General features: G+C 39.4%; 1 protein-coding gene across 4 annotated transcripts in view; it reads right to left on the reverse strand.

Annotated features, from left to right (window-relative positions):
* The window catches only part of ATF7IP (activating transcription factor 7 interacting protein), a 136,328-nt gene that overhangs the window by 26,080 nt on the left and 88,365 nt on the right, over positions 1-21,883 (reverse strand). For all 4 annotated transcript variants that reach the window (XM_063308585.1, XM_063308586.1, XM_063308587.1 and 1 more), the window contains 5 exons: positions 21,638-21,703; positions 20,757-20,830; positions 20,129-20,217; positions 9,592-10,242; positions 9,307-9,395 (listed from right to left, as the gene is read on the reverse strand). In XM_063308585.1, the coding sequence (XP_063164655.1) occupies positions 9,307-9,395; positions 9,592-10,242; positions 20,129-20,217; positions 20,757-20,830; positions 21,638-21,703 (969 nt within the window). The remainder of the gene's footprint in view (positions 1-9,306; positions 9,396-9,591; positions 10,243-20,128; positions 20,218-20,756; positions 20,831-21,637; positions 21,704-21,883) is intronic.

Genomic DNA, 21,883 nt, shown 5'->3' on the forward strand with positions numbered 1-21,883 from the left:
GCCGGCAACTCACTCCACAGGGATGGTGGCATTGCAAATGGGAAGTCACTGGGAAAAACTGCCTTTTGTGGTGGCGCCTGTGGGGGGTCTGTTTGTCGTTTTGGGGATGCCTTGGTTTGTTCAACAGAACCCGCATATAAACTGGGTGCACAGGACTGTAACTTTTGCAGATGGATTTTATAAAGCACCGGAGGGGGATGAATTGGACAGCGGGGACATGGGGAGGGCGGCAGCGGCCACTCCGCACCACCCTACCAATCTGTTAGAAGGGTTGACAGAGCAATACCAGGACTTTGCGGATGTATTTGGTGAAAAGGAAGCAGATCAGCTACCGCCACACTGAAAGACTGACTGTGCCATAGACTTTATCCCTAATGCAAAGTTGCCTAAGCCAAAAATTTATGCTATGACCCAGAAAGAGCTGGAAACGCTAAGGGAATTTGTGGATAAAAATCTGGCTAGGGGTTTTATAGAACCAGCAAATTCCCCAGTGGGTGCGCCTGTCCTATTCAGACCAAAGAAAGATGGAACTTTGAGACTATGTATGGATTTCCGTGGGCTGAATGCAGTATCAATATTAAATAAATATCCAGTCCCATTAATCAAGGATATGTTATCACACCTGTCAAAGGGGAAAATATTCTCTAAGTTGGATCTGAGGGAAGCATATTTCCCCATTTGCATTAGGGAGGGGGATGAATGGAAAACTGCTTTTAATTGTCCCCTAGGCTCTTTTCAATATAAAGTGTTACCTTTTGGGTTGGTGGGAGCGCCTGGGGTTTTTATGCAATTGATTAATGAGGTCTTGCATGACCATTTATTCAAAGGTGTATTAGTATATTTGGATGTTGTATTAATCTATACTGAAACAATGGAAGACCATGTAAAGCTGGTCAGACAAGTGCTCAGCAAACTGAGAAAAGCTGAATTGTATGCTAAATTGCCTAAATGTGCTTTTCATAAATCTCAAATTGACTATTTGGGTTATAGAATTTCAGACAAAGGTATTGAAATGGATCCAGCTAAGATTGAGGCCATTTTGGCATGGGAGGCACCACGTACACGGAGACAACTCCAAAGTTTTCTGGGTTTCGCGAATTTCTATAGGTCCTTCATCGAGGGGTTCGTGGACACCGCCCTCCCCCTCACTGAGTTGCTTAAAACTAAGGGGCAGGGGGACACCTGAAGATCAAAGAATCCGGGGGCGTTATTGAAATGGACGCCTGCATGCCAGCTGGCTTTTGACAAGCTTAAGAAACTGTTCACAGCAGAACCCATTTTGCAGCATCCAGATCCAAACAAACCATTTGTGGTGCAAGTGGATGCCTCTGATTTTTCCATTGGAGCTCTCCTGCTGCAGGCAGATGAATCCGGGTGCCTAAAACCTTGTGCTTATCTCTCTCGTAAATTCACTGAGACTGAAAGGTGATGGCACGTTTGGGAAAAAGAGGCTTTTGCTGTTAAAGCTGCTTTAGACACTTGGCGCCATCTGTTGGAGGGAGCTATCCATCTGTTCGAGGTTTGGACTGATCACAAAAACCTCGAAGCACTCAGTGCACCTCGTAAGCTTAACCCAAAGCAAATCAGATGGGCGCAATTCTTCAGCTGTTTTAATTTCAAGTTGAAATTTATTCCAGGGAAGAAAAACTTTCTGGCTGATGCACTGTCCCGCAGACCCCAGGATTCCAGCACTGTGCCGGATGTAATAGGGACTCTCTGGACGGAGCCGCAATTGAGTCTGGCAGCGGTCACTCGCAGCCAGACTCGTGCACAACACCCAGACGCTTCAGGTTCACCCCGTCTGGGACGGTTGCCAGTTCCCTCAGATTTGCAACAGCAGTTTCTTTCCCAGCTGAAATCTGACACTTGGTTGCAAGCAAATTTACACAATGTTACTTTTGACAAGGATTTTGCTTGGAAAAATGATCGCCTCTATGTGCCTGAAGTTTTACGCAAAGACATTTTGCTCCGTTGCCATGATGACAAACTAGCGGGGCATTTTGGGTTTGTTAAGACACTTCATTTGGTTAGATGCCAATTTTGGTGGCCCACAATAAGGCGGGATGTTAAGGACTATGTTGCCTCCTGCCCTGTTTGCGCTGCTTCCAAACGGAAGGTGGGTAAGCCTCAAGGTTTGCTCCAACCAGTGGCCAGTCCCTCTCACCCCTGGGAGGAAATTTCTATGGATTTTATCGTGGATCTGCCTCCAAGTCAGAGAAAAACGGTGATTTGGGTTGTAAAAGACTTTTTCTCAAAGCAAGCCCATTTCATTCCATGCGCTTCCATTCCCTCAGCACAGCAGCTTGCCCGGCTTTTCTTTGTACACGTGTACAGGCTCCACGGATGCCCCTCCCGATTGGTGACTGACAGAGGCACACAATTTACTTCACAATTTTGGCGGGCTTTTATGAAATTGGTGGGCACTAAACAAGCCCTATCCACTGCGTCGCATCCTGAGACTGACGGAGCCACGGAGGCTCTTAATTCTACTTTGGAGCAATATTTATGTGCTTTTGTTAATTATCAGCAGGATAATTGGGTCGATCTTCTCCCCTTTGCTGAAGTCGCCTATAACAATGCAGTGCATCAGAGTACTGGTCAAGTGCCATTTCGCACTGTCTTTGGCCGTGACTTCGTACCCATTCCTGAGCTGCCCCAACCAACTTCTCCTCCTTCGTCCCCTGCAGACTGGGCAGCACATCTGGGAGACTCCTGGCCAAAAATAAAGCAAGCTCTTGCTGATGCCCAAGCCACTTATAAACGCTATGCTGACACCAAACGGGCACCTCAACCACCTTTCCAAGTTGGAGATAAAGTCTATCTCTCCACGAAATTTATTAAATCACCACAACCTTCTAAAAAACTGGCACCAAAGTTCGTGGGCCCTTTTCCTATTGTTGCCCAGATCAATCCTGTTACTTTTAAGTTGGACTTGCCTCATAATCTGAAAGGTTTGCACCCTGTTTTTCATTGCAGCTTGCTCAAACCCTGCCACCAGTCAGATCGCTGGCATCCACACCCCTCCCCGCCTGCTCCTATCATGATTGATGGCCAGCAACATTTTGAAGTGCAAGAAATTTTAGATTCTCGGCGCCTTCGTTCTACCTTACAATACCTGGTCCGATGGAAGCATTTCCCACATCCTGAGTGGGTTGCTGCTCACCATGTTCGCTCACCTCTTTTAGTTACTCGTTTTCATACTGCCTATCCTGATAAGCCTGCTCCTTAGTTTTGCATTTTTTAGGGGGGGGGCAATATGTCATGTTCATTGTTTCAATGTTCTGTATACATCGTAACGTTTCGCATGTCACTTTTCTAACCCGTGTTTGTGGGTTGGAAATTTCCAGCCGTGCCAGGCGGTAATCTTCTTACTGCAACTGTGGAATGTATGTTTGGGTTATTGACTCTGTTCAAGGTTACTTTCTCAGGCCGATGTGGGTAACGGTTGCTAACACATGGGTGGGGGTGGTTGCTAGGATTGCTAGGAGGGAGGAAGGGCGGGGCTGGTTTTGAAGCGAGGGTTTTTAGTTTGTATTTGGCACGCTTTTGCTCATTCTCAGCTTTCTTCGTATTTGCATACTATTCTTTCAATAAATCAGTTTTCATAAAGAATCCCCTTGTGAGACTGAGTATGTCAGAATAGGCAATCATTACAGTACCCAAAGCACGAGAGTCTAAGCTTAATTATCTTCGCCTCTAAGGAACATTCTGGCTGTATTTCTTCTAAAACTGATTTGTTTGTTCTTCTGGCAGTCCATGGTGTTTTCAATAATCTTCGCCAACACCACAATTTGAATGCATCAATTCTTCTTCTATCTTCCTTTTTTAATGTCCAACTTTCACAGGCATATGTGGCAATTGAGAAGACCATGGCATGAGTGAGACACACCTTTGTTTTTAAACTAAAGTCTTTACTTCTGAAAACTTTAGATACTGTAGGGCTTTGATGGCAGATTTTCCCAGCGTGATATGTCGTTTGATTTGATTACTACTTCCCTTGGCACACGCACATTTGCATCTCCAAACAACACATTTGTTATATCATCATAAGCATTTTTTATGTACTGTATTTATCCATGAATACATTAAACAACCAAGGAGACATAATACATCCTGATCATAGTCCATGCTCAGTGCTGGTCAAGTCATTTAAGCTTTCCATTTATTTTCATACGTGCTTCTATCATACACTGTTCTTATAACATCCAGTAACGATCAACAATACTTGTTGATGACTTCTGGTAGAACCAGGATGGAGGAGGCAGACTGTCCTGATTCTTCTTGATCTTTTAGAGGCCACTCCATAAGCAAATCACATTCATATTTTAAATACTCCTCCAATTACACTCCCTAAACCTTCAGCCTTTTGTAAAAGCAATTTTTAGGATTCTCACAATATTAATGATTCACTTTTTTTCAACTTTTCCTTAGAAATTCATAACATTTATTTCAATTTCACTTTTTAATGTATCACTATCATTCCCATAAAAATCTCTAAAATACTTCTAGCTCTCCTTTGCTTCAGCTTCATGCCATGTCATTTCATCATGTTTATTTTTAATTCCATTCATTCTGATGGAGGCTTGTTTAGCTCTTTTCACTCAATTTTCACAAACAATTTATTTCCATCAAAATTGCTCTATTATTCCTTTGCCTGTTTTAACCGTTCCTTGCTTTCTATTGTAATATTGTAATAACTTGCAATAACTTTTAAAATACATTTTAATCCTTGTAACGTTCTAAACACATTTTTATTTTTATCCCGCCTTTATTATTATTTTTTAAAATAACTCAAGGCAGTGAACATACCTAATGCTCCTATTTTCCCCACAAAAAAAACCCTGTCAGGTGAGTTGGGCTGAGTGTGTGTGACTGGCCCAAGGTCACCCAGCTGGCTTTCATGCCTAAAGCAGGACTAGAACTCACAGTCTTCTGGTTTCTAGCCCAGCATCTTAACCACTAGACCAAACAAATTGCATCTTACTATGTCCTTACTTTTTGCAGCAATAATTCTATTATGTGCATTTTCCCTCATTCATAGTGTGTCCTCGATCTATCTATCAGATTTTTATCACCGCCCATCTCCCCCACATGGGGGACCCTGGGCGGTTCACAGTAAAAACAATTTAAAATTCAATAAAATTATAAATAATACTAATATTCCAATAAAAATAAAATACAATATAAAATACAATAAAATCCAAATAAGGGCAGATCAGTTCAGCCCATATGGGATAAGGCTGGTCCCTGCAGGGCTAGGGAACTAACCAGCCCCAGGAATGGCTCTTCCTCTCCCCACTCCTAGCATGATGACAAAACCAGGTTTTCAGCTGTTTTCTGAAGTCCAGAAGAGAGGGGGCCAACCGTATTTCCGGGGGAAGGATGTTCCAAAGGCCGGGTGCTAATGCAGAGAAGGCTCGCCTCCTGGACCCCACCAGATGGAATTCTCTTGCAGACGGGGTCCGTAGCATGCCCTCTCTGCATGACCGGATGGGATGAGTTGTTGTGATGGGGGTGAGACAGTCCCTTAGGTAACCTGGACCCATGCCATGTAGGGCTTTAAAGATGATAACCAACACCTTGAATTGGACCCGGAAACAAACTGACACCCAATGCAGCTTGCGGAGCAGCGGAGTTATATGTGCTGATCTTGAAGCACCTAAAATCATCCGCACAGCCGCATTTTGGACAAGCTGTAGCTTCTGGATACTCTTCAAGGGTAGCCTCATGTAGAGCGCATTACAGTAGTCTATATGGGAGATGACCAGGGTATGAGTGACCTTTCGAAGGGCCTCTTGCTCCAGGAAGGGCTGTAACTGGCGCACAACATTTTCCCACAAGTATGCTTTTCGTATTTCCCATTAGCCTAACTCCACACACTTTTAAGGCACTTCATAAAATAATTCTTTTCACTCAGTTCAAAGTAATGTTCTTATATTCAGTTTCCATTGATTCTGTTAGGAAAATAAGCTATCCTCTAATACTTTTGTATTATCTCTTCCTGCAGTCATTCTTTTACTTTACTTTCATTTTTCTCCATATCTTTTTCCCAAGATCTACTTTGACCGTACCAAAAATTGGTTAATCTAACACTCATAACTAGGGCGAGGATTTCTATGACCTAAAAATGTTAGAAATATGCAAGCATTTATGACCTTAAACCGTTTAAATATGACCAATTAAACCAAAAACATGACTTTACGATTTTTCTGAAATTAGCACCCAAATTTTTAAAAATCTGTGCTTATGCACACACACACAAATTAAAAGGTTTATTCTTCTTCACTTCCAGTGCAGAAGTGCTAGTATTGAAAGAATCAAATGAACATTTTGAGAGTAAAATGGTCATCCCTGGATTGGTTTTCGTTAACAGCAGAATTGCATTGGATGACCACGTGAATCTTGAGGTTATCAAACTCAAAACTCCTTCTGTTGTCCACCAGTATGTTCTTGTATCTGGAGAAACTCCGTTCGACATCACAAGAGGTTATAGGAACAAATTTGAAAAAAACAAACTCATCTGGAGAAAATTCTGGCTCAAAGTCTTCAAATTTTGCTTCGAGTCCATTTAGAATGTTACTTATTTTGCAAAGTGTTGAATAACCCAGATTAGATTGCAGCACTCTTTGCAGTTTATTACTATTTTTTTCAGCCACTTTCCCCTTTGCTTGCTTTAAATCACTCTCAAGTTTGTTTTACAATGTTCAATGCATCACTAAGTTCCATTCCTACAGTTTCAAGGCGGGTGATTGCTCTCGATAATCCACTGAAGTTAGATCTTATATATGCTAAGTTTCCAGCCAAGGTTTCAGAAAGGGAATCTTGCACAATCTTGTGGAGGAAGATTCACAATAGTCAAATTCTTTAAGTATCTGCTGCAAGGAAGCATAATTTGTAAATAATACATAGCCGCATCCAGCCAAGTCCCCCGTGTCATGGAATTGTTTACTTTTTGTAGAGTTCCCCATTCGAAATTATCTTATCTACATCAGGATAGTTGCTTTGAATCTCTTCGGCCACTTTGTGTAAACCATGTGCAAGGCATGTGATATGAATCATTTTTGGATAAAGAAGTTTAAGTCCCTTGGCTGCTTTAGTCATGTATGGAGCAGCATCTGTTACAAAGAAAAGGCTATTTCCCCTTTTTACACCATCCGGCCAGAGTAGTTTCATAGAATTGTCAAAGAGCATAGCAATAATGGAATTGTTTACTTTTTGTAGAGTTCACATGTTAGAAGAAATACTTCACCAGGCTTGTCACATTTCAGAATGCCAATAATATAACAATGGCTACATATCTTCCGTTTACATCACTTGTTTCATCTACTGAAACCCATATCTTATTGTTGTCAACAGCAGATTTTATCTTTTCTAACACATCTTCATAGTAGGCAGAGATGTAATTTTTCCTTACAGTTGATTCATTTGGAATTGGGTGACTGGTGTACTTCTCCAAAAAATGCCTGAGGCTACCACTACCTAATTTCCTTAAGGGAATATTTGAAGTAACCATCATTGTACAGAGATCCTTCCAAAATTCTGACTGGGTATTTGATGAACCTGCATTTGAAGAAGCAGCTCTCTCAAAAAGGAGACGTTGGCTGTTCTCAGTGAAGGTAAATCTTGCTAAACAATTCTTGTGTTTCGCAGTGTCACAACGTTAAATATTAAAATGCTTTTGGGCCTATACCTTAACTTCACACAATTTACAAAACAAAATATTACCATCGCTACTGAAAACCTGCTCCCCAAATTCTTGAACAAGACGTCGTAATTTCACACTCGCTGAACATCTGCTTTTAAGCATGTTGAAATCTGATGTCTGGTCAGGGGAGAAGCCTTTTCCCTTTCCCTCCCTCCCTCCCACACACCCCTGAGTTGGGGAACAAATAAGAAGAAAACAAAACCGGCAAATTCTCATTTTTTTTTTGAGGCCTGGTCAGGGTAGCAGCTTTGTTTCTACCCCTCTCTCTCTCTCTCTCACACACACACCCCTCCCTGAGTTGGGAAGGGAATAAGAAAAAGGCAAAAAAAAAAAAAAAGGCAAATTCTCACTTTCTTTCCTGGCTCGAACTTGCTGGCTAATCATGAGGGTTGCCAATGACCAAAATATGACCAAAATATGACGTTTGTTATAAAATTAAGCAGAAATATGACATTACACCTTTAAAAAGTCAAAATATGAGTTTTCAGGCAAAATAAAAAGCATCTAATTCTCACCAGATTACTCTAAAACATGTTTTAACTTACTTGTAAATTCAAATAAAGGTTCCAGAAAAAGTATGACATGTCATAGAAATCCTCGCCCTACTCATAACGTCTCGTCTTTGTAATCCTTCCCAGATCCTCTCAAACTTTCATTGTAAACAAATACTTTTTAGACTCATTTCTTCAGCATGTGTATGAATAGACTTATGCTTAAACCATGTACTTGAAACATAGATGCAGTTTTTGCAGCAGAAACTAAACAATAAACATTCGTTCTCAGGTCTCCAAATGGTCCAATCATTTTTTCTGTCTCTCCTATCTTGTTCTCACCCATCCAGTGATGTCATTTGGTGGAGTAACTTATATTCCTGGTTTGCATTCACTCAGAATTTTACGATTTCAACCAATTCACACCCCTGGTTTATTCATCACCACCTTTGTTTTGGAACATAACATGACCTTTAAAGTAAAGAATTGATATTAATCAGTTGGGGCATGTTTGGGCCAGTATGTCACAAATGCAATCTGTAAGGAATGAAACTGGTGAGGCTGGAACCAATGATGCCTTCGCTAGAGAGAACTGTTACATCAAGGGTGCCTCTCTACTCTTATTGAAATTCTTACTAGCAAAGAACTGATTCCCAGCAACTATACAACTTTGTGTACACACTAGTATTTGTTACCTAAAACACAAAGCTCCTAAGCAAATTGAGGTGTCCAAAAGTTAAGAGGATATAAAACAAGATAACAGGAATTGGAAACAGCTGCATAAACACAGAAGCAATGTTGATTAGTCTTAGCTTTATAAATTTATAAATACTGTACTATTTGAAGAGCTCTCTAATTGTTACTACTGTTATCTGTCCCTTGTACAGGAGAACTGCTGACTGTTCTAGGATTGGCAGATTCTGTTGTTCAAAAATGTCACATACTAAATAAATAACAAGGAAGCAAGTAAACAGTTTTAACACCCTATTAACACCCTAAAAAGTAAATTAAAAGTGCCCAATAAGTAACTACAACACCTGACCTATTTGTTGAACGGAAGAAAAATAAAGTACTCTGCATAAAAACAAGCAAATAAACAAACTGGCATACCTGTGATGGCACTTCAGCTGCTTTCTTATTTGCTGAATTATCTGCTGGTGGCGGTGGAGGTGGTGGTAACAACCTGGACGTCTGATTCTCTAAGGAGATCAAGGAACAACTTCATTGCATTGCCTAACAAACACACTTTTAGAATATAATTATTTTAATATTGAGATAACACCATTATTTTCACTAAAATATCTCAACAGCAACAGATCAGTGTCAGTCACTTCTTTGAAATCAAGGTTTTCTCTTATGTATCCAGTCATACGGCAAAAAGCAAAAACAACTTACCAACTCTAGGTGTTGTAGTATTTGTTTCAGAAGGAGCTGAACTGTTAAAGGCCGATATAGGAATCTTCATCTGTATGGAGCTCCTACTGATGGGAGGAGTATATATTCCTGAAGTACTCACAGTAGCCAAAGTAGTCCTTGTGGCTTGTGCAACAGGATGTGCTGTTGAAACAGCTTGTACTGCAAGGGTTGTCCCTATTGAACAGCCAACACTAGCTGGAGAGTTCCTCTGAATGCTTGAACCGGACACTGAAGGGCTATTGTTTGGTTTTGCTGAATTAGCCGATGATAGAGACAAAGGAGTTTTGGTTAGATTACCAACATTTGATTGGCTTTGTACAGGTATAAATTCAACACTGCCAGATTGCTGATTAGTAACCAAGGTTCCCGTGTGACCTTGCAGGAGCTGAGGCTGAGAGGACATTGCAACAGGTACATGCAGGATTACTGGCAAAGACTGCAGTGAAACAGACATTGGCTGCGTGTTGCCACCAGCCACCTGGCTGGTACCAACTACTGTTGCAGTGTTAGCTGTGGGAAGAACAGGTGTTGTCAAAGAGCCAGATGTGAGGGATGCAGAAGTAACTGGTGTTTGTGGCTTTGGATGTCCACTGACTGGTGTCTGTGGAGTAGTAAGAGAAGCAGCAGACACTACGAAGAAAAACAAAAAGTTTGAAAATTTTGTGTCAAATCAGTTATTTCATAATATAGCAAAATGAAATTAAATGACAATTTCATCATGATAATCAACACCTTTATTATACTTTTTTATTCATGTAAAGTGTGAATCATGATATGGGTTTTATTACTTATTTGATGTCAACAAAATAAAAAGTATAAACCATTATCATAACAAAAAGACATTCTTTGGAAAGTATTCTGGAAAACTTACTTATTTCAGGCTTAACATATTGTGAAAAGGTAGCAAAGAAAGCAAAAGGTATTTAATGCTTGGTATATTTTAAAAAGGGGAATAAATTTATACCAGTGTACAGATATATCAAGATATTATTGTTACCATTACAGTTCTTCTATGAAAAGGAAAGGAATGTTAAATTGTTATTATAGCATTCTTTAAAAAAATTGGTTTTATCTTTAAACTTCTGAATAGAATTAAAAAAATAAGAAATAAGATAGATTTACAAATTGAATTATAAGAATTTGCAAGAAAATGTTCTCTGTTAGTCTACCAGTAATAAATATACAACATATTCCAATAAGTAAATCAATTTGGTACTTTAAAAACTATTATTCAAATCAAGTCAGAAATTAACAGTCAAAATAATAAGAATTATTAGTCAAAATAATAAGAATTGACAAGAATTTCTAGCTAATCTGAAACAATCCTTCCTTTATCATCAATCAAAATTTTCTGTTTCAAGTACTAAAACCAAACTTCAGAAGTCTATGTGCAGAATTATAAACCACAAATGGTTTCCAGGTTAAAGTTAGTATCAGACATTTTTTAAACATGAAGTTATTTTTTGTCATTGATGCGTATTTCCTGAGCATGGTTTGCCAATCTTTTTGAAGGAACTGAATTTAATTTCCAATGGGAAGCATAAAGTATTTTAGCCACTGTTATGTACAAACATAATTCAGGATATCTATAGAAACATACATCGGGATGCGGTGGCGCTGCGGGTTAAACCGCTGAGCTGCCGATCGGAAGGTCGGCGGCTCGAAACCGCGTGGCGGGGTGAGCTCCCGTTGCTAGTCCCAGCTCCTGCTCACCTAGCAGTTCGAAAACATGCAAATGTGAGTAGATCAATAGGTACCGCTTCGGCGGGAAGGTAACGGCATTCCGTGTCGTCATGCTGGCCACATGACCCGGAAAATGTCTACGGACAACGCCGGCTCTAAGGCTTAGAAACGGAGATGAGCACCGCTCCCTAGAGTCGGACACGACTGGACTTTACGTCAAGGGAAACCTTTACCTTTACCTTATAGAAACATAAGGCTTAGTGATGCGTAACAGAAAAACAGCTGGCAAGAAAAGAAACTCAGTATTTAAAATCTGTTCATTCTATGATGATTCATCTGCCATAATTGCTGGGCTTTGTGACACTGCCATCAGATAAGAAAAAGTGATCCAACCTATTTATTACATTTTTTTAATATACATTATCCATTTTGCTGATCAAGCCTGGAATAATATACCATCAAAAACATCTGGTACCATTGTTTTTAGTATAATGTTCACAATATTGGGGGTCCTCTTGGACTCATGACTCCTGCTTAAAGAGCAGGTGGCAGTCGTGGCCAGAAGGGCCTCTGTGCAACTTCGTGTTGTGTGCCAGTTATGCCCCTTCCTGGAGCGGGAGACCCTTCGAATGGTCACTCACGCCCTGGTCATCTCCCATATACTACTCCCATTACACTACTGTAATGCACTCTACATGGGGCTACCCTTGAAGAGTATCCGGAAGCTACAGCTGGTCCAAAATGCAGCTGCACGGGCAGTTTTTGATGCCTCAAGATCAGCACATATTACTCCCTTGCTCCGCAAGCTGCATTGGGTGCCAGATTGCTTCTGGGTCCAATTCAAGGTGTTGGTTACCACCTTTAAAGCCCTACATGGCATGGGACCGTCTCATCCCCATTACATCAACCTGTCTCACCCGATCATGCAGAGAAGGCATGCTACGGACCCCGTCTGCAAGAGAATTCCATCTGGCGGGGTCCAGGAGGCAGGCCTTCTCTGCAGCAGCTCCCACCCTTTGGAACATCCTTCTCCCAGAAGTGAGGTTGGCCTCCTCTCTTCTGGACTTCAGGAAATGGCTGAAGACCTGGTTTTGTCACCATGCCCGGAACAGGGAGAGGAAGAACCACTCTTGGGGTTGGTTGGTTCCCTAGTCCTGACAGAACTGGTCCTGTCCCCTTTGGGTGGAATTAGATCTGCCATCAATTGGATTTTATTATATTTTATATGTATATGTATTGATATTATTCTGATTTTATTGAATTTTATACTGTTTTATTGTGAACCGCCCAGGGTCCCCCAAGTAGGGGAGATGGGTGGTAATAAAAATATGACAAATAAATAAACATTATCTTCCATTGATATTGCATATCAATTGTCCTATTTAAATTCTGCATCCATTTAATCATGCAATCTTTGATTTGTTCAGTTTCTGAATAATTCAATAACATCTTAAAACATACATAAGCCCTAACAGATGTTCTGAATTTTATATTATTTCAAACTGTCCGGTCTTAAGGTGTTCCACCTTGCTTTGGTTAATTCCTTTTAAATGATACTGCTTATTTGAAGGCATTGAAACCAATGGGATGTTTCTGACCATTCCAAAGATAGAGACCTGAAAGATTCAACTTTATTAATGATTAAATACTGCAATTTATACAAATTGTTATCTTTCCAGGGACCAATTTTTTAGCATATTTCATTTCATGAAAATATTTAATATTGAAACTAGAGGCAATAAGTATAGGCTGATATTTATTTTATATTTATCGCATACTCTTAAGTTATTTATAATCAAATGATCTCTTATGCACTGGAAATCAAAGATTTATGCAGGACTTCCAGGAATCCTGCTTTTTCCACAAAAGTAATCCAACCATACAATAATCTAATCTAATCTGTAATTCAAATCAAACAACTAGGTTGATAGTATAGTTTAACATTTGGTGAAGCTAATCTTTTGTTATGCATCTTGCAGAATATTGGATTTGATCCTTGATCTTTTACTTGATCAAATGTAATTAATTTTTCTTTGCCACTCATTCACTGTCTTTTCTTAAAAAAAAAAATGGGGGGGGAATCATTTCAAATAAAATGTTATCCTTTACAGGTAGTGCTGTCGTAACTTTGTATGGTCGCTGAATGAGTGGACTTATCACTGTTCCTCGTAGTTGCGCCCGTCAGTGTCCCCATGGTCACGATTTGGGCACTTGGCAATCAGCTTGCAATTATGATGCTCACAGAGTCATGCAGTCACGTGATCACCATTTGTGATCTTTACTGATGGCTTCTGACAAGCAAAGTCAATGGGGAAGCCGACAGGAGGTCACAAATGACAATTACATGACTGCACGACATCGCGACTGTGTGGGATTCGCCTAACAGCAACTGGAACTGCTGCAACGGCCATAGTAAATCAGTGTGGTCATGTGACACTGCACTTTATGACTGCGTTGCTTAGTCACAGAGTTGCTGGTCCCAGATACTATTGTTAAGCAAGGACTACCTGTATAAGATACTATTCCTTCTATTACCCTGCCCCATAATCTTATGCTATCTCATCATGCGGGGATGGGGGGGGGGAGTTCCAGAGAGGAACAAAGAATGCCAGGTGTGAATGCCAGGACTATATAGTCCCAGCAGTATCATCCAAGGTGCGAAGGTCATCTCAGCTGTCCATATAAACCAATCATGCAGCAGCAATATCAGAAAATGCTGGAGCCACTTTAATAAAAATTGCAAAGACATCAAGTCATACTGCACAGGGCAAGACAATGGTAAACCTATATTTAACAAAGGAAGCCATATGGATGAACAATACACTGCTTAATGATAACCTCTTCCGATAGATGGCACTCAACATGTTACTGAGGAAGAGCTGAGGATCCTTTGGAGTTCTATTGGTGTACATGAAGCAACAAGATTAAAATCTTCCAGATGTCTAGTTGCTAATGCTGTGATACAAGAGAAGAAAATCCAAAGCTCCAAAGACAGAATTACATGGCAACACAGAGCGAAAAAAAAAAAGCATGGACATGGGAAAGCTCAAGACAAAGATGAAGTGAAACCACTACCTACTGACATTCGAGACATCAGCTGGATTGAAATTGGACACTGGCAGGAGTCAGATACTGTTTATCATTCAAGACATGTAAAATGAAGAAGGAACTGTGCTGCTTTCAAACTCAGTAAAAATACAGAGAAATTAGTACTTGGATACAATGTAGTAGTGAGGAAAGTAAGTTTTCAGAGGAATGGGAGTGGAAACTAAAACATAAAAGAATCTGTAATAGCCTTGGAGCTGGCTTATCATCCAGTTCACACCAACCTGTTGTAAATCTTATTAGCACATTCCCATGGCAACCCATGAACCTCAAGATGCCAATGAAGGATGTCTTCTTCTGGCATTTGCCACCCTAAATTGCCCCTCTCTTTTTGATCTGTTTGTTTTCACTAAGACAATTGTTTTCTTTGAAGCAGATAGCAGAATGGCAGGAAGTAACCTGAGATCTAGTACTTATGAATATGTATGTCTACATCAGTGAAGGCGAACCTGACATGCTGCGACATTTTGGATGATATGCCAGCATTCACCAACACCTGACAACTATTCTCCCTGTTTGAGTTACCAAAGGAACTGAACGAACAAAAGGCACTGTAACTCCCCACACCCACCTACCTCCCCCGCCGCATTTCTGCCCTTTTGGCTGCCCAAAATTGGATTGTATTTTAAAATAAATGAATATGTAAAGAATTGTTTCTCTTTTGTTTGGTGTGTGTGTGTGTGTGTGTGAGAGAGAGAAAGAGAGTGTGTGTGTGTGACATGCCAGTGTGTCAAGTTAGGCATTTTCTGAATTTTTGACACGAGCCCAAAAGGTTTGTCATCACTGGCCTACATAATTTTTCCTCTTTTCTGAAATGTATAAATATCAGTGCACCTCTTTTGCTTGCAGGGGGTGGCACTCACTATACTTTTGGTGGGGTCCCCTCCAGTATGTACTGTTTATATAATAAACACTGTAGTGAGCCTTGATTATTTGCTTTGGATCCTGCATTTTGATTCCACACAATGACTGAATATTATCAATTAGACTTTGTGAATAACTCTTCAGTATGATGGTTATCCAAGTTTATGCTCCAACCAATGATGCAGAAGAAACGGGATGAATGAATCCTGTGATCACATTTAATCTTGAAAGCAAGCAGAACATGCTAGCAAGATGTGCTGCTTGTGGTCAAAGAACTGAATGCCAAAGCTGGAAACTTTAAGGAGGAACAAGTAGTTGGACTTTATGGCCTAGGACCACGGCTCCAAAACTGTGTGCCAGCAAACTCACAGGGGAACCGTAGGACACAGTAAATGTTTGGAACATCCATTTGCAAAGCTGGGTTTTGCAATGTCCATCTGTGATATCATATCTTTGTGCACCCAGGTTTTTGGCTTAGGAGGGCTATGAAAAAGTTACTGAGACTCTAAGGATGCTGTCAACTGAGAAAGTTTGGGAACCTCTGGCCTAGGAAACTGAAATGAAGCAGAACAACTTACCAACTTCTGTTGATCCAATGACTTCTTCATTGCCTACACAGTCTTCAAACAACCAAAATGGAATACATAGAAATAAAATTGCCTAAATTATTGGTACAAGGAGATGGAAGGCTTAGTTATAACAACAAAGATGTGGCCAGGGTCTGGCTATGGAACAGATCATGCTCATGTGCAAGTTCCAAGTTAAGCTAAAGCAGAAGAAAGCCAATCAGCTTCCACAATATGATCAATATGAGCATATACCCACCATTTTAAAGAGAACACCAAGAATTGCTTTGAAGTCCTGAACCTCATTGATCGGGAAGCAGGGAAACTGGGGAATGAACTTAACAACCTCTTTGTTGAAAGTGAAAAGAGACTGCTAAAGACCAAGAAACAGAGGAAATCAATCTGGATGTAAGAACAGATGGTTGAAATTGCCAAGAAAGAAGAGAAGCCAAAGGCAAGAAAGACAAAGAACTTGTCAGCCCTTTGGTGTAGACCAGACTAGAAACCAGCTCCACAAATTTGACTGGAATTATACTTTACCGATATAGGCTATAGTAAAAGAATCTTGAAAGCCTGACTTTGTTTTCCCTTCCCTCCCTTTTATACCCCAGGGAATTAAAGCAGAACCAGTTTGAGTTTCTTCCTGGTATTTTCTGTTTCCCGGGGTTAAAGAATGTTTCTGTATATATTTTTGTAACTGTCACTGTATGGTTTCTCCAGTCATCCCTATGGTAATCTATACTACTCCCTGGTTAGACTCAGTCTCCCCTCCCATATAGAAAGAAAACACCAGAATGGAGTCATGGGAGTGAACTACAGATTCACCCCCTTGCTTGGCAGCTCCCCGAAATCATTTGACAAGTCCTGTAGCACAGAGGTAGGAGTAGGCAATCCCCCTCCTCTCTGTTCCTACTGTTGTCTGAACTGACTCTTCCTGTCCTCTTCTGGTGGCTCCCCGAGTCTACCAGAAAAGTCCTGCAGCCCAAAGGTTGATAGAGCACCCCTCCTTCTAGAGTCCACCATGCTAGAAAGCACAGAGTCTTTTTTATCCTGGGAGCCACAGTAACCTTGTAATGATGGCAGATTATAGGGATGGATTATAGAAAAGCCTTTGATTGTATTGCTCATGTCAAACTGAGGAATGTCCTTAGAAAAACAGGAATCTCAGAACATTGTCCTCATGCAAAACCTACACAGAAGACAGAAAGCTACAATCTGTATGGAACATGGCAAAACAGATTCTATCTAGGTCAGAAAGGAGTAAGACAAAGCTGTCTACTCTTTCTCTCTTATGTATTCAACCAATATGTTGAATAAATATTAGGGAGGCTGGATTGGAAGAAGAGCGTAGTTTTTGATAGAAAGTAATTTCCATGTGCTGAAAAAAGAAACAAGTGTTTACACAGAGAAATTGAAGCAAATATTATGTATCTATTCAACCAAATTCATATATGTAGTTTACAAGTCCATGGATATATTGGGTATAATCTAGAAAAACCCTAGAAAAATAATTATTCACAGGTCACACAGAAAAATATGGCAGATATTTTAAGATAGAAATAAACAAATCTATCTTGATTAGAAAGTATTATATGCCATCGTCTACACAGATAGACCTCCAGGATGACCTGTCCTCAATCTAGCCTTTCATTTAGCTTTTGATTTTGATAGGCTCAACGCACCTTACAAAACATCCCAACAACACTTAAATAAAAAATCAAAAACGTGAATGCCTCACAAACCATGGCAGTACTATTCTATTGAGTAAGACCAAATGTTCACATCCTCAAATGCCTTCCTAAGAAGCCACATCTTTACAGCCCTCCAGAAACCAGAAAAATAGAGAAGACTGGATATTCAAGGTAAGCTGCTTCAAAAAAGGTGGGCCATCACAGTGTACAAGTAGCCCTTGGGTAATAGTTCAGCGACTATTCAAAGTTAAAATGGCGCCAAACAAGGGGAACTTACGACTGGTCCTCGAAGTTCCTGCCATCACAGCATTCCTGCGGCCACATGATCATGATCCATGTGCTCAGGTGCCCAGCTTGCTATTATGAGATTGCAGCAAGCCATGGTCATGTGATTGCGATCTTCCCTGCCTGCTTCCCATAAGCAAAATCAGTGAGGAAGCCAGCAGGAAAGATTCCAAGTTGCTCCTGTAAGTTGCTCCCACCACTTCTTCTCCCAAGCAGCCCTGCTATGGAGTACAAGATCCCTGCCGGTCCTCCCACACTCAGTAGCGTCCACCTGCAGCACTCACCCACCTGCCTGCAGCTCTTGCCACTGGCCTGCTTGCCTAGGACTCCAGTCATGTGAGGGCCTCTCTTAACAACCTGCATGGTCTCAGGGTTATGTCAACTGAGACTGCTGGGATTACTGTCACTAAGCAATGCAGTCATGGGACACTGCTTGACAACTACATCACTTAGTGACAGAAATTCCGGTCTTAATTGCCATCATAGCCCAAGGACTATTTGTATACTGACTGGAATTCAGATACAGACTGTATCTGGAGTCCCCAACCTAGCATTTGTGAATTCCAGTGTGCTTGGAGACAACTTCCTTAGAGTTGAACAGATTTGGGGCTTTTTCAGTGAAGCTCTAATTGTTTCACTGAAACATAAGTACATTTGTTTCATCTAAGCCTATTTTCAATTTTGGATATATTTTCAATTTCTAAATTGCTTTGAAATTTTAATTGTAAGTTGCCTTGAAGACCTTTCTAGGCAAAAAGTTGAAGTAGAAATATTTTTATAATGCAAGTAGAGTTTTTGTGGGAATGCCGCTGAAGATAATTTAGAAACCTCAGCTAAGGAAGACTGGCACTACTCACTTGTTGATATAATCAAGATTTGCCTGGGATTCCTTTGGCTCTCATAAACTATCATCTGAGCCACAGCCATTCCAACAGGCAGCAGAATACATGAATAGAAAAAAAGCAGAGCTATTTCATTGGTTTTCAATAATCATCCAGCTTGAAGCCACTCCACCAGCCTACCTGAACTTTTTTTCATCCCAGCTGATTATATTAAAGAATTAAAATGTAAGAATATGTACCTAAGTTTCCTTCTCCTTCCCATTATTTTTTCCTTTTATATTCAGACAAACAATACAAAACAATTTTTCTCATCTATTTAAAGCATGAGCACTGTCCACTAATTAATTTCTAGGCCCAATTCAGTTCTTATTTTACTTTAAATAGTCTGAAGATTGATTATGCCAGGGAATGCCTTTTCCTGAGCTTGAAAAAGTTTGGGAGTTCAGTATCTACTCCACTAAATATTGCATTTAGAATCAAGAAATTTTAATTACAATTCTTACTTCCACCTTCTACAGTGGCACAACGTTAATAATTTATGTTCATATTGTTTGATCATGAGATCAAAGACATCAATAGTAAACCATGAGTTATGCCATGATTGGTTTGTAAAGACTAGCTATTACTTCATGGGCAGAAAATATAAATTAAAATAATAAATGACAACCTGAGTCCTCATAGCTCACAGCATCCCATTGAAGCTTTGGATATGGCCACCAAAGTGTCTCCAAAGGTTAGTATCAAATTATAACTTTCAGTTTGACAGTTAGTAAATGGAAATAATCTCATAAGCTTAAATTTACATTAAATCAATCAATTTTTTGACCCAGATCTATGCAGTCATTGTATCCTAGTCCTTCTCACTTACTGAAATACGGAACCCAACATGCAATTCAAAGCCCAATTGTGACTCTTGGAATCCCCTCAAAAGTTACACACTGTAGAAAAACTACATTTGGAAGTATGTTTAATTTTCTTTTAAATACCACCTAATTTTTTCTAAATAAAGTATCTTTGTTAAAACTGTGCAAAACACATTGAGCATTTATCATACTATATTTTTTGCTTTAAAGGGAGGGAAGGAGACAAAAGCTGACCTTCTGCCTCTCAGTCACTTATGTCTAGTAAGAGGCCTCTCTATTCTGAAGCCCCACCTATTTTGGTTTTAGAGTTGATATGGAATTCCAGCAGCACAGTAATGTGCTACAGCCTGGCTTATTCTAAATGGTATTCAAACTGGTTCTATGAATATTTAAGGATACATTAAGAATAAAACTATGTAAGATTAAGGACAGGATTCTACATACTTCATTTTAAGTATCTGATATTGTTGATGCTACCACTGGGTTTAAACAGGATAGTATCTGCTACTTTCATCTATGACTTTTGTTTGGCTGAATTATACCAAGGCTGTTTTTACTTTTTTGATTTTTAAAAAATGTCATAAAATAATAAAATACATAACTGAGATACATTTTACCTGTATTCACAGGGGACTGAAAAGTAGTTGATGAACTGTCTCCTACATTCCTCTTGGACTCCAGCATCTGCCTCACTGTGCCAGCATTTCTACAGAATAAAGATTTGTGTTAGCTGTTATCAAGCAGAGGAGGTGTAGCAGGAAGTCCAATCGAAAACTATTTTTAAATTTAAATCATTTATTATTATCCAATTATTCACAATACCACTGAACTCTGCATATATACTGTATATGTAATACAAAGCCTTAAAAATGAATTCTTAAAAAAATAGAAAACAAAAGTATTTCTCATTTTAAAACAAAAATGAACCACCTCTGGCCTCCATATTTTGTTTGATGTTAACTGCCATCATACCTCAATGGCTAAGGCAGATGGGAACTGAAGACTACAGGTTGCTTACCTTTGACCTAAGAATTCCACATGCCTAGTTATGTTTTTCACCACATGAGAATGGATTAACATATACGTTCTTTGAATAACAGAAAACAACGTAAGTCACATTTATAAATAAGACATATGAAATATAGTTGGCCCCAAAATATATTGCATTTTATGCAGCATTTATCTTTCCAATTATAATTAAGTTTCCACAGAAAAAAGCATAACAACTATGAACTTAAAGCTTACCGATATGTCACACTGTTGACACTGCCTGTATCACCCATTGCTTTTCCTGGGGAATGGGGTGTGTTTTGTAGAGTCTACAAAGTGACACAAGCCAATGTGAGACCTACAGACTAAACTGTGTAATCTTCATTCTATTCCATTAGGTACACTTCTCAGCTTTCAGAAAATCTGAAGTCTGTTAGGTTGCTTGATAAGTATACTTCATGATACAATATAATTTCTCCCTTGAACCCTCTGACATACTAAATGAACTGGCATATCTAAACCATCAAAACAACTCTGCTGTTTGATAAGGTATTAGTGGTGCAAAAGTGTATCACCCATCAGGGAATATTGGGGGGAGGGTGTTTAGATTTCCCATTTTTATTTAAAAAGATAAGAAAATCAAACATCTTTTTTGGAGAGAGTTTTTTTTTAGCTCATGAATTAGACAATATGAAGGTATGTTAGAATTATGAATATTCTGCTTTCTTCAAATAAGTTTGTAGAATAATTGGTTTTGAAAGACACATAGAAACATGAATATAAAATTGCCCTGCATGGTCTAATGGCTAAATAAACAATATTAAATAACAATAACATTTTAATGCCATTCTGCAGCCATAGCTTAGTTTTAATCAAGAATAAATTTTAGGGGCAGGATGCTTAATCCTCTCTTTCATCTCCTTCTAGAAAACTTCGTAGATAAAAGGAGTTATACTGTACTAGTTAACACATAATCTCATAATTATACAAAAGAATGCATCTGATTCCATTCTAGTATTTTAGCTACAAACATTATGCATGAAAAAGATACTGGTATACCAAAATTTGTATTGTTACTAATAACAGTTTTCATCTTAATGGTAAATCAACAATATAATAAAAAGTTCTATCCTTACCTCTGGTCTTTTCTTTGAGTCCTCTCTAGCTGCTCCAAAACGTTTTGTCAATCTTGCAATTTTAGCCTTAAAATGAAAGGCAGGAAAATTAAATATGTTCTCAATAAATTAATGTTGTAGTTTAGATTTATAGAGTTAGTTTCATCAAGAAAAACCAAGACCTCAGACATCATTGCTTACATCACAAAACAGACTAAGTCAACCATAAAAAGGAACTCCCAGGGGTGGTCAAAAATACTTACAGGG

This window comes from Candoia aspera, chromosome 7, assembly GCF_035149785.1.
Source record: "Candoia aspera isolate rCanAsp1 chromosome 7, rCanAsp1.hap2, whole genome shotgun sequence".
NCBI classification, from domain to species: domain Eukaryota; kingdom Metazoa; phylum Chordata; class Lepidosauria; order Squamata; family Boidae; genus Candoia; species Candoia aspera.